Genomic DNA, 15,487 nt, shown 5'->3' with positions numbered 1-15,487 from the left:
ACTTCAGGTCCAGTGATCACAATGCTATTAGTTTCAATATAATTATGGAGAAGGATAGGTCTGGACCCAAGGTTGAGATTTTTGATTGGAGAAAGGCTAACCTTGAGGAGATGCGAAAGGATTTAGAAGGAGTAGATTGGGACAATTTGTTTTATGGGAAGAATGTAATAGAGAAATGGAGGTCATTTAAAGGTGAAATTTTGAGGGGGAGGATACAGAATCTTTATGTTCCTGTTCCTATTAGGTTGAAAGGAAAGGTTAAAAGTTTGAGAGAGCCATGGTTTTCAAGGGATATTGGAAATTTGGCTCGGAAAAAGAGAGAGATCTACAATAAATATAGGCAGCATGGAGTAAATGAGGTGCTCGAGGAATATAAAGAACGTAAAAAGAATCTTAAGAAAGAAATTAGAAAAGCTAAAAGAAGATATGAGGTTGCTTTGGCAAGTAAGGTGAAAATAAATCCCAAGGATTTCTACAGTTATATTAATAGCAAAAGGATAGAGAGGGATAAAATTGGTCCCTTGGAGAATCAGAGTGGACAGCTATGTGTGGAGCCAAAAGAGATGGGGAAGATTCTGAACAATTTCTTTTCTTCGGTATTCACTAAGGAGAAGGATGTTGAATTGTGTAAGATGAGGGAAACAGGTAGGGAAGTTATGGAAGCTATGATGATTAAAGAAGAGGAAGTACTGGCGCTTTTAAGGAATATAAAAGTGGATACGTCCCTGGGTCCTGACAGGATATTCCCTAGGACCTTGAAGGTAGTTAGTGTGGAAGTAGCAGGGGTTTTGACAGAAATATTTCAAATGTCATTAGAAACAGGAATGGTGCCGGAGGATTGGCGTATTGCTCATGTTGTTCCATTGTTTAAAAAGGGTTCTAAGAGTAAACCTAGCAATTATCGGCCTGAGTTTGACGTCAGTGGTGGGTAAATTGATGGAAAGTATTCTTAGAGATGGTATATATAATTATCTGGATAGACAGGGTCTGATTAGGAACAGTCAACATGGATTTGTGCATGTAGGTCATGTTTGACAAATCTTATTGAATTTTTTGAAGAGGTTACTAGGAAAGTTGACGAGGGTAAAGCGATGGATGTTGTCAATATGGACTTCAGTAAGGCCTTTGACAAGGTTCCACACGGAAGGTTAGTTAGGAAGGTTCAATCGTTAGGTATTAATATTGAAGTAGTAAAATGGATTCAGCAGTGGCTGGATGGGAGACGCCAGAGAGTGGTGGTGGATAACTGTTTGTCAGAGTGGAAGGTGGTGACTAGTGGTGTGCCTCAGCGATCTGTACTGTGTCCAATGTTGTTTGTCATATACATTAATGATCTGGATGATGGGGTGGTAAATTGGATGAGTAAATATGCAGATGATACTAAGATAGGTGGAGTTGTGGATAATGAAGTAGGTTTTCAAAGCTTGCAGAGAGATTTAGGCCAGTTGGAAGAGTGGGCTGAAGGATGGCAGAGGGAGTTTAATGCTGATAAATGTGAGGTGCTACATTTTGGTAGGATTAATCAAAATAGGCAATACATGATAAATGGTAGGGCACTGAAGATTGCAGTAGAAAAGAGGGATCTAGGAATAATAGTGCATAGTTCCCTGAAGGTGAAAGTTCATGTGGATAGGGTGGTGAAGAAAGCTTTTGGTATGCTGGCCTTAATAAATCAAAGCATTGAGTATAGGAGTTGGGATATAATGTTGAAATTGTACAAGGCATTGGTGAGGCCAAATTTGGAGTATTGTGTACAGCTTTGGTCACCGAATTATAGGAAAGATGTCAGCAAAATAGAGTACAGAGAAGATTTACTAGAATGTTACCTGGGTTTCATCACCTAAGTTACAGAGAAAGGTTGAACAAGTTGGGTCTTTATTCTTTGGAACATAGAAGGTTGAGGGGGGACTTGATAGAGGTATTTAAAATTATGAGGGGTATAGATAGAGTTGACGTTGATAGGCTTTTTCCATTGAGAGTGGGGAAGATTCAAACATGAGGACATGAGTTAAGAGTTAAAGGGCAAAAGTTTTGGGGCAACATGAGAGGGAACTTCTTTACTCAGAGAGTGGTAGCTGTGTGGAACGAGCTTCCAGCAGAAGTGGTTGAGGCAGGTTCCATGTTGTCATTTAAAGTTAAATTAGACAGCTATATGGACAGGAAAGGAATGGAGGGTTATGGGCTGATTGCAGGTCGGTGGGACTAGGTGAGAGTAAGAGTTCGGCATGAACTAGAAGGGCTGAGATGGCCTGTTTCTGTGCTGTAATTGTTATATGGTTATATGGTAAGAGGCTATTCAACCATTTCAGAAACATTAGGATCATAATCTCATTTAGCATCTTTCTAGAAAGAGGCATTAGATACTGATCATACATGCAATGTCCAACTCTCTGCCTCTTTACTCAACTGCGTGCGCCCTGCTGAGAATAGCTGACTCATCTCAAACCTCTTCCTGAATCTGAGAGAGTCAAGATTCTTTATCATGCAGCACAATTACCTCTGGGAGGGCATTGCTAAAAACAGCATCATTTAATAAATAAACTTTTTATGAAATGTGCATTATAAACAACCCAAGATCCAGCAATCTCTGAATGTATTGTTAATTTATTTCCCTCAGGTACTTCAATACAAGCAACAATGATCTCAAGTATTGGGGACTTGATTATCCACCTTTAACTGCTTACCACAGTCTGCTTTGTGCATATGTGTAAGTTCATTCTGCTAATAGTAGGGCAGTTTGGTATTTTGCTATTGTTCATCAGAATTCTTCAGTGTAAAATGGGTGTAGCTTTGAGCTCCTGATCAATAGCTGACCACTTTCTGCCCTGCAGTGGGAAAGTTCAATAGCATTGACTTTGGTTGAGATTTGGCTCATTCTTGATGTACCTTGATAATAACATTGTCCAAATATTACCGTGGGGCGCGATGGTGGTGTAGCGGTTAACTCGATGCTATTACAGCTGGGGGCGTCTGGGTTCAATCCCAGCTTTCTCGGTAAGGAATTTCTAGGGTCGTAAAGAGAGCTTTTGGTACATTGGCCTTTATTAATCAAAGTATTGAGTATAAGAGCTGGAATGTTATGATGAGGTTGTGTAAGGCACTGGTGAGGCCGAATCTGGAGTATTGTGTTCAGTTTTGGTCACCAAGTTACAGGAAGGATATAAATAAGGTTGAAAGAGTGCAGAGAAGGTTTACAAGGATGTTGCCGGGACTTGAGAAACTCAGTTACAGAGAAAGGTTGAATAGGTTAGGACTTTATTCCCTGGAGCGTAGAAGAATGAGGGGAAATTTGATAGAGGTATATAAAATTATGATGGGTATTGATAGAGTGAATGCAAGCAGGCTTTTTCCACTGAGGCAAGGGGAGAAAAAAACCAGAGGACATGGGTTAAGGGTGAGGGGGGAAAAGTTTAAAGGGAACATTAGGGGGGGGCTTCTTCACACAGAGTGGTGGGAGTATGGAATGAGCTGCCAGACGAGGTGGTAAATGCGGGTTGTTTTTTAACATTTAAGAATAAATTGGACGGATACATGGATGAGAGGTGTATGGAGGGATATGGTCCGTGTGCAGGTCAGTGGGACTAGGCAGAAAATGGTTCGGCACAGCCAAGAAGGGCCAAAGGGCCTGTTTCTGTGCTGTAGTTTCTATGGTTCTATACGTCCTCCCTGTGGAATGTGTGGGTTTTCTTCCAGGTCCTCCTGCTTCTTCCCTCAGTCCAAATACATACTAGCTAGATTAATTGGCCATTGTAAGTAGTTCTGTGTTTAGACTGGGGTTAAATCGGGATTGTCGGAGGCTTGCTGGATGGTGCGGCTCATAGGGCCGGAAGAGCCTGTTCTGTGCTCTGTCGCTAAGTAAGTGTGCAGATGAAGAATAGCTTCGAGTTGTGTTGCAAATGCGCCCCACTGTAAATTACAAACTAAATGTTGTGTGAAGTTCGTATTCAGGGGTTTTAGAAATTGTTCAGTTCACTTAAACTAGCAGCTTCTAATATTGAGTTAGCAAGTAGAGAACTTGGCCCTTTGAGGCTGCAGGGCCATTTCCACTCACTCCATTCCATATTCCCGTTCTCTCTTTGCATCTCTTGAAGTGTCTAGAAATCTCTTCATCTTCAGGAATATGTGGCGACCTCCACAGCCTTTTGTGTTACAGAATTACAGTTGCTCACCACCCTCTGGTGAAAAAATTTCTTCACCATTGCAGCCCTAAAGATTCTACCTTGTATCTTTGAACTATAAACACTGGTTCTGGACCTAGACAAACATGCTTCCTGCATTCATTCTCTCTTGGTAGTCAAATTTATGTATGTTACAATGAAATCCCCTCTCATTCTTCTAAGCTTGTGAATACAGTCCTAGTGGACCCAGACAGCAACTGATTGCATAAAACCATGCAGGTATGGTCAATAGGTTCAGTTGTTCAGTCCAAGCATCAGAATGGGGAAGAAATGTGATCTAAGTGATTTTGATTGTTGGTACCAGATGGGGTGGTTTGAGTAAGTCAGAAACTGCTGATTGCTTGGGATTTTCATGCACAGCAGTCTCTGGAGTTTACAGAGAATGCACATCTAATGAGCAGCAGTTCTGTGGGCGAAAGTGCCTTGTTAATGAGAGAGGTCAGAGGAGAATGATCAAACTGGTTGAAGCTGACAGAAAGTCAAATAACCACGCGTTGCAACAATGGAGTGCAGTAGAGCATCTTGGACACACAACACATTGAACCTTGAAGTGGATGAGCTACAGCAGCAGAAGACAACAATGAACATACACACTTTGGCTACTTTATTAGGTACAGGAGGTACTGAATAAAACATCCGATGAATGTACACCTTGTATCATATCTATTTTTGATTCTCTAAGCAAGTGCCTTGTGTGAGTTATTTAATGGTTGATAGCAGTTCAGGCTGCTGTTTAAAGGTTGGGCACTTGGTTTAAGTTATTGAAGGCCTTCATACCAACAGCTATTTCTTTACTGGAGTAGGAGAGAGAGATATTGGGTATCCTTTCTTGAGGCTACATATATATAAATATATATATTTATAAAAGTAACAGTTAATTTAATTGTGTGTTTCTTTCTTACTCAGAGCTGAATCAATAAATCCTAAGTGGATTGCTCTTCATATGTCTCGTGGGTATGAGAGTCTTGGGCACAAACTATTCATGAGAGCAACAGGTAACTAAGAACTTCAAATCTGGTGGGGCAGGGGAAGCACAGTGTGGGGGTGGAAAGTGGCAGCTTGCTTCACCAGCAAAGCTCTTTTGTCAGCCTAGGATCTGTTTTGGATGTTAACATCTTCAAAGGTCCTGTTTGTGCTGTAGTATCAGAAGGGGGTAAAAAAAAAGTGGCACAGTGGTGCGGAGATCAGCTCCGGTGTCAGATCTGATCTTGACTCGGATGCTGTCTGTCTCGAGTTTGCATGTTCCTCCTGTAACTGTAAGGGGTTCTCCATGATGGTCTGGTTTTGTCTATTGCACCAAAGACATCTTAATTGGTACTGTAATGTGTATGGTGCTCGAAACAGGAGGGCATCGGTTTCTGTTCAGAGGTGAGAAATTTAAAAGGAACCTCAGGCAGCTTCTTCATATACAGGCCAATGTATACTTGGAATAAGCTGCCAGAAGTAGTGGTTGAGGTGGGCCAATTTAGATGTCCAGTTGGACAGGAGGGGTTTCGAGGGCTATGGGCCAAATGCAGGCAGATGGGACAAGCTCACCGGGCAACGTAGCTGGCATAGACAGTTGGGCTGAAGGGCCTGTCTCCCTTCTGTGTAACTATGAAGATATTATCCACACTGCAGGCTGACGGGTGGTTGAGGGAAGTGAGAGAAAAGTTATAGGACGAGTATAGACGAGTGCTTCATGGTGAGTGTGGATGTGATGGGCCGAAGGGTCTGTTTCCCTGCTATATGACTGCAGCATATTTAGATTTGGGCTGGCACATGTTTGTGTCACATAAATGCCAGGTTATCATCATCCCATACAATAGAAAGTGTATCCTGACATTTGATAGGACCTTCCTCATTGTCCTTCAACAACACCTTTTGGCTGGTCATTGACCGATTGTTCTTCAGAACCAACAACATCAACATCGTAACAGTGAGGCCAGTGAAAAAGGTGGACCCTCTGACACGTGGCACATTTTTTGACTGTTATGAACATTCCCACTTTCATGAACTGATAACACATAAAAATTGCCGGTGAATGCAGCAGGCCAGCCAGCATCCATAGGAAGAGGTACAGTCGACGTTTCGGGCCGAGACCCTTCGTCGGGACTAACTGAAAGAAGAGATAGTGAGAGATTTGAGAGGGGGAGGGGGAGATCTGAAATGATAGGAGAAGACAGGAGAGGGAGGGATGGAGCCAAGAGCTGGAAAGTTGATTGGTAAAAGGGATATGAGAGGATCATGGGGCGGGAGGCCTAGGGAGAAAGAAAGAGGGAGGGGGGAAGCCCAGAGGATGGGCAAGCAGTATAGTGAGAGGGACAGAGGGAGAAAAATGAGAGAGAGAAAAAAAAAAAATTAATAATAAATAAATAACGGATGGGGTACGAAGGGGAGGTGGGGCATTAACGGAAGTTAGAGAAGTTAATGTTCATGCCATCAGGTTGGAGGCTACCCAGATGGAATATAAGGTTTTCCTCCAACCTGAGTGTGGCTTCATCTTGACAGTAGAGGAGGCCTTGGATAGACATATCGGAATGGGTCATGGAATTAAAATGTGTGGCCACTGGGAGATCCTGCTTTCTCTGGCGGACAGAGCATAGGTGTTCAGCAAAACGGTCTCCCAGCCTGCGTTGGGTCTCGCCAATATATAGAAGGCCGCATTGGGAGCACCGGACGCAGTATATCACCCCAGCCAACTCACAGGTGAAGTGTCGCCTCAACTGGAAGGACTGTCTGGGGCCCTGAATGGTGGTAAGGGAGGAAGTGTAAGGGCATGTGTAGCACTTGTTCCGCTTACAAGGATAAGTGTCGGGAGGGAGATCGGTGGGAAGGGGGGGGGAAACGAATGGACAACTGGTAGCTGTTTAATTACACAGGCTTTATGCATGTTTTGCCCTTCGTTGTTTGGGCCACCAAATTATCAAACGAAGACGTGCTCAGATCACATTGTCAATGCCAGAAGTGGAATATCGGATATCCACAAATTTGTACAGCACATCTGGTAGTGACTGATATTCCTTGGGTATCTTATGGCTTGAACATGTGAATGACAAAAATGGAAATGTGTTTGTGATGAAAATTAAGTACAGTGAATTCCAGTTAATTGGGACATGTCAGGAGCAGTATGTTGTGGCCAAATTAAGTGGCTGCGCCAATTATGCAGTTTCTTGGAAATAGTTTAAAAAGGTATTAACAAGACAAACCACCATTTAACTGAGTAACAGATGCATTTAAATGAAACACAGACCAAATTAGAGCAGTACTAATATTTCTGCAATACTATGAAACTGTAGTGGTTCGTAATGGAGGAATTCATGAGTATACGCTGGCATTGTACTCGATTGGTAAACTATCCATTCTTAGCCCCTTAAAGCATCAAGGTTTAATGCTTTTCCCAATAATCAACAATTTCTTGTTATCAGTTCCTGACATATTTGAACAACGCAGCACAGTTATGCGATCCATTGCTTTATTTTGAACCTGATTATGTTGGTGTTTGTAGCAAAAGGAATCATCCAGTATGGCATGATTTTTTTAAAAAAAAGGTCTGTTTCATTGGCATTGTAGATATCACCTGCACAAAATTTTTGAAGCAAGTTGGGGAATTTGCAGATTTCTATGTTTCTGCACTTATAGCATCAATACTACCTTTCTCACCATGTGCTTTCTTGAATTTAATGTGGTGTCTACCTTTCCATTGGAATAACCAACCATCTGTTGCTTTAAAATCTTTGTGGCCCAGCTTCCTAGCTAACTCCTCTGACTTGTTTTTTGATATTGGTCCACTGACACGCACAACTCGTCCAGTTATAATGGAAAGCCATTGATTGAGACCCTTTTCAACATCTGGATCTTCACCTTTACATTTTCATTTTAGGGATGTTCTTTGTTGTCCCTCTCATAATGCCCATTCTTCTCACAGTTTATCTTGCTGATGTATCAAGTGTGCAATTGTAGATTTTGGCAATCCAGTTATCTATTCCAGGTGATGATAAGTGGTGTTGGGCGGATAACTTTTAATTTGGTCCAGTAGGGTATCTTTTTCTGCTAGTGTCACATTTTTTTTGTGGCAAGAGTCTCTACAATTTATTTTTAACGTCAAAATTAAAGAAAACTAAAATTAAAAAAGAAATAATAAATAACAAATAGGAAATAAATATCGAGAACATGAGATGAAGAGTCATTGAAAGTGAGTCCACAGGCTCTGGGAGCATTTCAGTGATTGGGCAAGTGAAGTTGAGTAAAATTATCCCCTTTGCTTCAAGAGCCAGATGGCTAAAGGGTAATAATTGTTCCTGAACCTGGTGATGTGATTTCTGAGGCTCCTGTACCACCTTCCTGATGGCAGCAGCGAGAAGAGAGCATGTCCTGGGTGGTGGGGGCCCCTGATGACAGATGTTGCTTTTCTGCAGCAATGCTTTGTACAGATGTGCTCAGTGGTGGAGAGAGCTTCACATGTGAGTAACTGGGCCACATCCACTACTTTTTGTAGGATTTTCCATTCAACGACATTGGTGTTTCTATACCAGGTTCTGATGCAGCCAGTCAATATACTCTCCACTACACACTGCAAACTCCTAAGGAAGTAGAGGCGCTGCCATGCTTTCTTTGTGATTGCACTTGCGTGCTGGGCCCAGGGCTGGTCCTCCAAGTTAATAACATCGAGGAATTTAAAGTTGCTCTCCCTCTCCACCTCTGATCCTCTGATGCAGGTTGGGTCATGGACCTTTAGTTTCCTCCTCCAGAAATCAATAATCAGCTCATTGGTCTGCTGACATTGAGTAAGAGGCTGTTGTTGTGGCACCACTCAGCCAGCTGTTCAATCTGGGTGCATCTATATCAAGATCTGGATGATAATGTGGTAAACCGGGCCAGCAAATTTGCTGATGACACTAAGATTGGTAGTGTAGTGGATAATGAGGAAGACTGTCGAAGCTTGAAGCAGGATCTGGATCAGCTGGACAAATAGGGTGATAAATGACAGATGGAATTTAATGCAGACTAGTGTGAAGTGTTGCACTTTGGGAGGACCAACCAGGATAGTTCTTACACAGCGAGTGAGGAGTGTGTTGGAACCGATCTGGGAATACAGATCCATAATTCCTTGAAAGTCGCGTCACAGGTAGGGTCATAAACAAATCCAGTGGCTCATTGGCCTTCATAAATCAACGTGCTAAATACAGGAATTGGGATGTTATCGCTTAAATTGTATAAGATGTTGGCAAGGCCTAATTTGGAGTATTGTGTGCAATTTTGGTCACTTACCTGCAGGAAAGATGTAAATAAGATTGAAAGAGTGCAGAGAAAATTTACAAGGATGTTGCCAGGACTTGACGACCCAAGTTATAGGGAAAGGTTGAGTTGGTTAGGACTTTGTTCCCTGGAACATAGAAGATTGAGGGAGATTTGATAGAGGTGTACAAAATTATGAGGGGTATAGATAGGGTAAATGCAAGTAGGCATTTACCACTGAGGTTAGGTGGAACTATAACTAGAGATTATGCGTTAAGAGTGGAAGATGAAATGTTTAAGGGGAACATGAGGTGAAACTTCTTCTCTCAGAGGGCGGTGAAAGTGTGGAACGAGCTGCCAACACAAGTGGTGGATGCGATTAAGATTTTAATGTTTGAGAGAAGTTTGGATAGGTACATGGATGGGAAGGGTATGGAGGGTGATGCTCCAAGTGGAGGTCAGTGGGACTGGGCAGTTTAAATGGGCTGGCATGGACTATATGGGCCAAAGGGCCTGTTGTTGTGCTGTAGTTTTTTTTAAGATTATGACTCTATTAAGTTGATTTAAAAGTACATTGCTTAAAGAGAAGTTATATGCTTCAGATTGCAGTGATAGTAATTCAAAAGATGTATGTGTACAAGTATTATAAGTAGCCTGCAGACTGTCACCATGGTTCACTGGCACCATCTTGCAAAATGAGGTCCAAATGGATAACATAATATAAGCATATGCAACTGTTCGTTCTAAGCACAGTATAGTGTCTTTGCAGCCTCACAAGTGCACGTTCCTAACCGTTTCTTGTCCCAATTAGGCAGAACGGTGTCCCAAATAAATGAAGGGAATCCCAGCTATGTTCTCGATTTGTTTAAGAGTTGTTCCAAATAATTGGCTGCCCCAGTTAACCAGAATCCACTGTACATGGGGAAAGTCACAAAACTGTATACTCATCATAATAAGGAATTAAAAAAAAACGGCTTTGTGGAAGCTATGCAGTTCTGATGGTTGTGGATTAATTCTTATGAAGTCAAGTGTTGTGCGGCTTCTGCTTTTGTAGATGAGGGAGAAATGTGTATGTTACTGTCAGCCATAGTCTCAGACTGAACGTTTTACTGCAGCACCCTCTGTCCAAAGTCTTAGATCAACTTTCATTAACACCTGTTCAGTGGGGATCTTGAGAATTCTGCTGGTCATGTGGACATAGAACTCAGATGAAACCCTTCATCCCACAATGTTGTACTGACCTTGTAACGTTCTCCAAGATCAATATAAACCAGGGGTCCATGGACTCCTTGCTTAATGGTATTGGTCCATGGCATCAAAATCATTGGGAACCCTTGGTGTAAACCTTCCCTTCCAAATTGCCCTCCATTTTTCTTTCTTCCATGTGTCTATCTAAGAGTCACAAGTATCCTTAATGTATCTGCCTCTACCACAATCCCTAGCAATGTGTTGTATTCACTTACTGCTTAAAAAAAACCTCTGACAGCCCCCCTGAACTTAAATTACTTTAAGTTGTGTCCGCTGATATTAACCACTGCTGCCATGGGGAAAAAGGTGCTGGCTGCCCACTCAATCTACCCTTCTTATCATCCTCTGAGAACAGAACAGCGCAGCATATTCGCCCGTTCTACGAGGGGTGATTGATAAGTTCCTGGCCTAAGGTAGAAGGAGTCAATTTTAGAAAACCAAGCACATTTATTTTTCAACATAGTCCCCTCCTACAAGTATACACTTAGTCCAGCAGTCTTGGAGCACATATGGATCCCTTCTTTGTAGAAGTGGTCCACAGCAGGGGTGATTGATAAGTTTTTGGCCTAAGGTAGAAGGAGATGAGATATTAACTTCAAACTTTCTGCATTATCACTCAAAGAGTTGAACTGCACGTGCACGTAACAAGAGCATCTTGGACCTCCAGGTGGTCCACAGCAGGGGTGATTGATAAGTTTGTGGCCTAAGGTAGAAGGAGATGAGTTATACAGCTCTTGTTACATGCACGTGCAGTTCAACTCTGAGTGAAAATGCAGAAAGTTTGAAGTTAATAACTCATCTCCTTCTTCCTTAGGCCACGAACTTATCAATCACCACTGCTGTGGACTGCTTTCTGGAGGTTCAGAACGCCAACTTCTACAAAGAAGGGATCCGTATGCTCCACGACCGCTGGAATAAGTGTGTAAATGTAGGAAAAATAAATGTGCTAAGTTTTCTAAAATTGACTCCTTCTACCTTAGGCCACGAATTTATCGTATACAGTACTAACTTCATACTTGTTAAGGGTTCATTGAGGACCTTCCCTACCACCTTCAGCTCCAGGCACACATTTCCTCTTTTATCCCTGATCAGTCCTACTATCACTCATGTACTGTTCTTCATGTACATGTGGAAGGCCTTGGGGATTTCCTTAATCCTACTTGCCAAAGCCTTCTCATGTCCCCTTCTAGCTTTCCTAAGTCCCTTCTTAAGCACCTTCCTGACGGCATTATCACTTTCAAGAGTCCTGTCTGGATGGGACAGACCTATCCAGTGCCCCATGTAAGTGCTCCCTGAACAACCTCCACATTTCTGTTATACATTTCCCTGAATACATCCAATTCCAATTTGTTTCCCAGTTCCTGCCTGATAACATCATAATTCCCCCCCTCCCCAATTATTACTTTCTCATACCATCTGCTCCTATCCTCCTGCATGACTGGTAAAGCTCATGGAGTTGAGGTCACTATCTCCAAAAGGCTCACCCACTGAGAGATCTGTCACCTGACCAGGTTTATTGCCTAGTACCAGATCCATTATGGCCTCTCCTCTAGTTAGCATGCCAGCATACATTATTGTGTTAAGAATTATTCTGGCTAGATTACAAGTATTATTTTTCTCTCTGTCCCATACATTAAAGATGTAATGTGTTGATTAAAATTAAATGTGAAATGTCTATTGATACCTGTGAGTGATGTGATTCCTAAACTGGAGTGCTATTGACTGACATGATATTAGAGATTTCCAACCAGTACTTTGAGGAGGAAGCCTCTGGGTTTCTACAAACCATTTTGGTCTGGTTCATTGCATGCAATGAGTCCCATTCACAATACATTGAACTGCAGTGTACAATTGCAAATTGTCCCTGTGGTTCAATGCTTTAAACCATGGAATGGACCAATAGATAGAATCGAGACAGTTCCTTGACCCATGATATTTTGTGATAGATTGCATTTGTGTGGGGGAATTGGGCTGTTGGTGGTCAGGGACTGGACTGAATATATTCAGCCATAATTCGATAAGCTGACCCTATGGTGTGAAATAATGGACTTGAACTCGTGGTGGAACAAAGAAAATAATACCAGACCAGAAATCCAAAAGAAATGTGATGCATTGGAAATACTGCAATAAAATGTCCCCATCGCCACACCAGCAGAATTTTTTCATTTCTTCTGGCTATTTCCTTGTGATCTCAGAGTGTCAGTTGGGTTTAGTTAGTTCTTGATTTCCTGCACAATCATTTCAGACAATGCAGATCAAAAAGAACTTGACCCTGCTCCTCCTCATACAATGCATGCATTAAAGTTGCATTGAAGTTGAGATGGACTAAAGCAGTAGAAGGGAAAGGGGACTGGAGTCAGCAGCAGTTATGTTTTTTCTCAGGATCATATTGCTGAATGCTGGATCTCTTTTTGATGGACCACTTTCAGACTACAGTCCTTAAAAGCTTGGGAATTAAGGGTACAAAGAAAAGCAAACTTGCAGTTCTGACCAGGAAAATGGTCTGAATTCCATGATCTATTTAGTAAGCTGAGTTTGTAATCTCAGATGAACAAAATCAGAAAGCATTTTTGCAGAATGTTTGCGGAAATATGGAATACCCTTCCCCAAGTCACTTTGGATGTTGGGTTAATGTTATAGAATTTTGTGGGATATACAGCAAAGGCAGACAAACGAAGTGGAGAATAGAACTGGTTTGAGAGAGTGAGCGATCTATACTCAATGCAAGCTGAAATATCTGTGGTATGTACAGAGTTAAGTGGTCTTGTTCAGGGTGATGTTGGTAGTGCTAAAATGGTGCTGGAGTCCTTAGCGGAAGGAAAGGGAAAGTAGTAAAATATTGATTCCAGGTCTTAGTTAGGCAAACTTTATATGATGAAAAGTATGTTTTTAGTTGTCTAGAAGTAGACCTAATGAAATCAGTAGCCTATGGAGGAGGTACATTGCAGTGACTGACAGTTGTGGAATGGTGTGACAGAGATGGTGAGCTAACTACCAAGAAAACCTGTTGAAGCAGATACCACGTGGGTTCAACATTTGAAAGATAACATCAAAAGTCATACCTGTGGACTGAGGTTTCACCATTTGGAGGTTTTTTTATTATCCTATGCAGTAAGATTCTGATTGACACTTCTAACATACTATTAATTTTATTTAGTGCTTGTGGCAGACTTCAGTGTATATATCCCGGCAATCCTTTACTATATTCTTCACTGTGAAGGTCCAGAGACCATGAAGGTAGGCATTGCATTCAATGTTACTATTGCAATTTTTAAAAATCAATTATTAAGCAAATGTTTGCTGTTAATTTTTTTAGCCTTGAGCCATATACCTAAATATCAACTTTTTAAAACGATTAATTTTGTAAGTAGAAGATTGTCTCAGATAGTTGTTCCAAGAATCAAACAAATGGCATTGGTATTTTGTGAAGCAAAAAATTGCAGGTACTGGAAATCAGAAGTAAAACCAGAAAATGTTTGAAATAACTTTCTGGTTCTGATAAAAGGTCATTTCAAAGCTAGAGTTAGAAAATACAAGTTTCTTTCTATCAGAACAATTCTGTTAGACTATATCATTGGAGAACTAGCAGTTATTGTCTTCACTGCAACCTGCTACCTGGTATTTTTAATTATACATTTTGCTGACAGAGTAAACAGTGGTTGGCCTCATTAAGAATGAGAATGAGACGATGTACAGAGAGGAGATAGAGCAGCTGGTAGAATGGTGCGAGCACAACAACTTGAGTTTCAACGTGGACAAGACCAAAGAGGTGATTGTGGATTTGAGGAAGGTGCAAGCTGGCCACTCCTCACTACACATACATGGCTCTTCTATAGAGAGAGTTAGGAGCACCAAGTTTCTGGGAGTGCACATAATGGATGATTTCACCTGGTTCCTCAACACCACCTTTTTGGTCGAGAAAGCATTGCAGCGTCTCTGAAGAGACTGAGCGAGTGAGGGTCCTCTGCATTAACCCATTTTTACAGGAGCACCATTGAGTGTCCTGACCAGTTGCATTACCGTCTGGTACAGGAATTGCAAGGCGACTAACTACATGTCCTCTTACAAAGGATTGCGACAACTGCTAAAAAGAGCATCGGTGTCTCTCTTTCACCCATTAGAGATATTTATCAAGAGTGCTGCATACGCAGGAGCTTTAGCATTTTCAGTGATCCCTCCCATGTGTCCAACAATCTCTTTTATGTCCTACCATCAGGAGATACCGTAGCATTAGGACAAGAACTATTAGGATGAGAAACAGCTTCTTCCCTAGGCTGTAAGACTATTGAACTCCCTACCACCACCCAGTCTCGTCATGTATGAAGCACCAATAGTGTTACACAGTTTACTTTTTAACTTGTATTGTATATGCACTTTATTATTTGTTTTTAATTTGTGATAATATTACCTTGTATATTATGTGTGTGAGTTATATGTTCTGTCTTGTGCACCTTGGTCCAGAGGAACATTGTCTCGTTTAGTGGTATACATGTGTACGGTTAAATGACAATAAACTTGAACTTGAACTCCTTCGCATGTAACTTCATTGTTTACTTCACTCACAGAGTTGATGGTTAAGATAGATTTTCCGTGATGCAGCTGTGTGGATTTGAAGCTCCCATTTATTTGGCAGCTTCATGGATTATTATTGTACAACGCCATGTCCTGTTCTGATGCACGCCATTCAGACTGTATATTTTTTCTTGTGTCATCCATTCATGTGCAGCTGAAATTGCAGGACATGACTCTCATTCAGCCTTGTGTGGAACTTAATGTGTGCTCTTCACTGCTTTATTTCTGTGCTCCATTTTGTGGCACTACTTGCTCCTTTCTGAAAACAATAG

General features: G+C 41.6%; 1 protein-coding gene across 2 annotated transcripts in view; it reads left to right on the top strand.

Annotated features, from left to right (window-relative positions):
• The window catches only part of alg6 (ALG6 alpha-1,3-glucosyltransferase), a 56,256-nt gene that overhangs the window by 2,459 nt on the left and 38,310 nt on the right, over positions 1 to 15,487 (top strand). For both annotated transcript variants that reach the window (XM_072273910.1, XM_072273909.1), the window contains 3 exons: positions 2,618 to 2,707; positions 5,085 to 5,173; positions 13,801 to 13,880. In XM_072273910.1, the coding sequence (XP_072130011.1) occupies positions 5,122 to 5,173; positions 13,801 to 13,880 (132 nt within the window). In that variant the 5' untranslated portion in view covers positions 2,618 to 2,707; positions 5,085 to 5,121. The remainder of the gene's footprint in view (positions 1 to 2,617; positions 2,708 to 5,084; positions 5,174 to 13,800; positions 13,881 to 15,487) is intronic.

Source organism: Mobula birostris, chromosome 12 (genome assembly GCF_030028105.1).
Source record: "Mobula birostris isolate sMobBir1 chromosome 12, sMobBir1.hap1, whole genome shotgun sequence".
Taxonomy (NCBI): domain Eukaryota; kingdom Metazoa; phylum Chordata; class Chondrichthyes; order Myliobatiformes; family Myliobatidae; genus Mobula; species Mobula birostris.
This window is presented reverse-complemented; position numbering and strand designations above follow the sequence as displayed.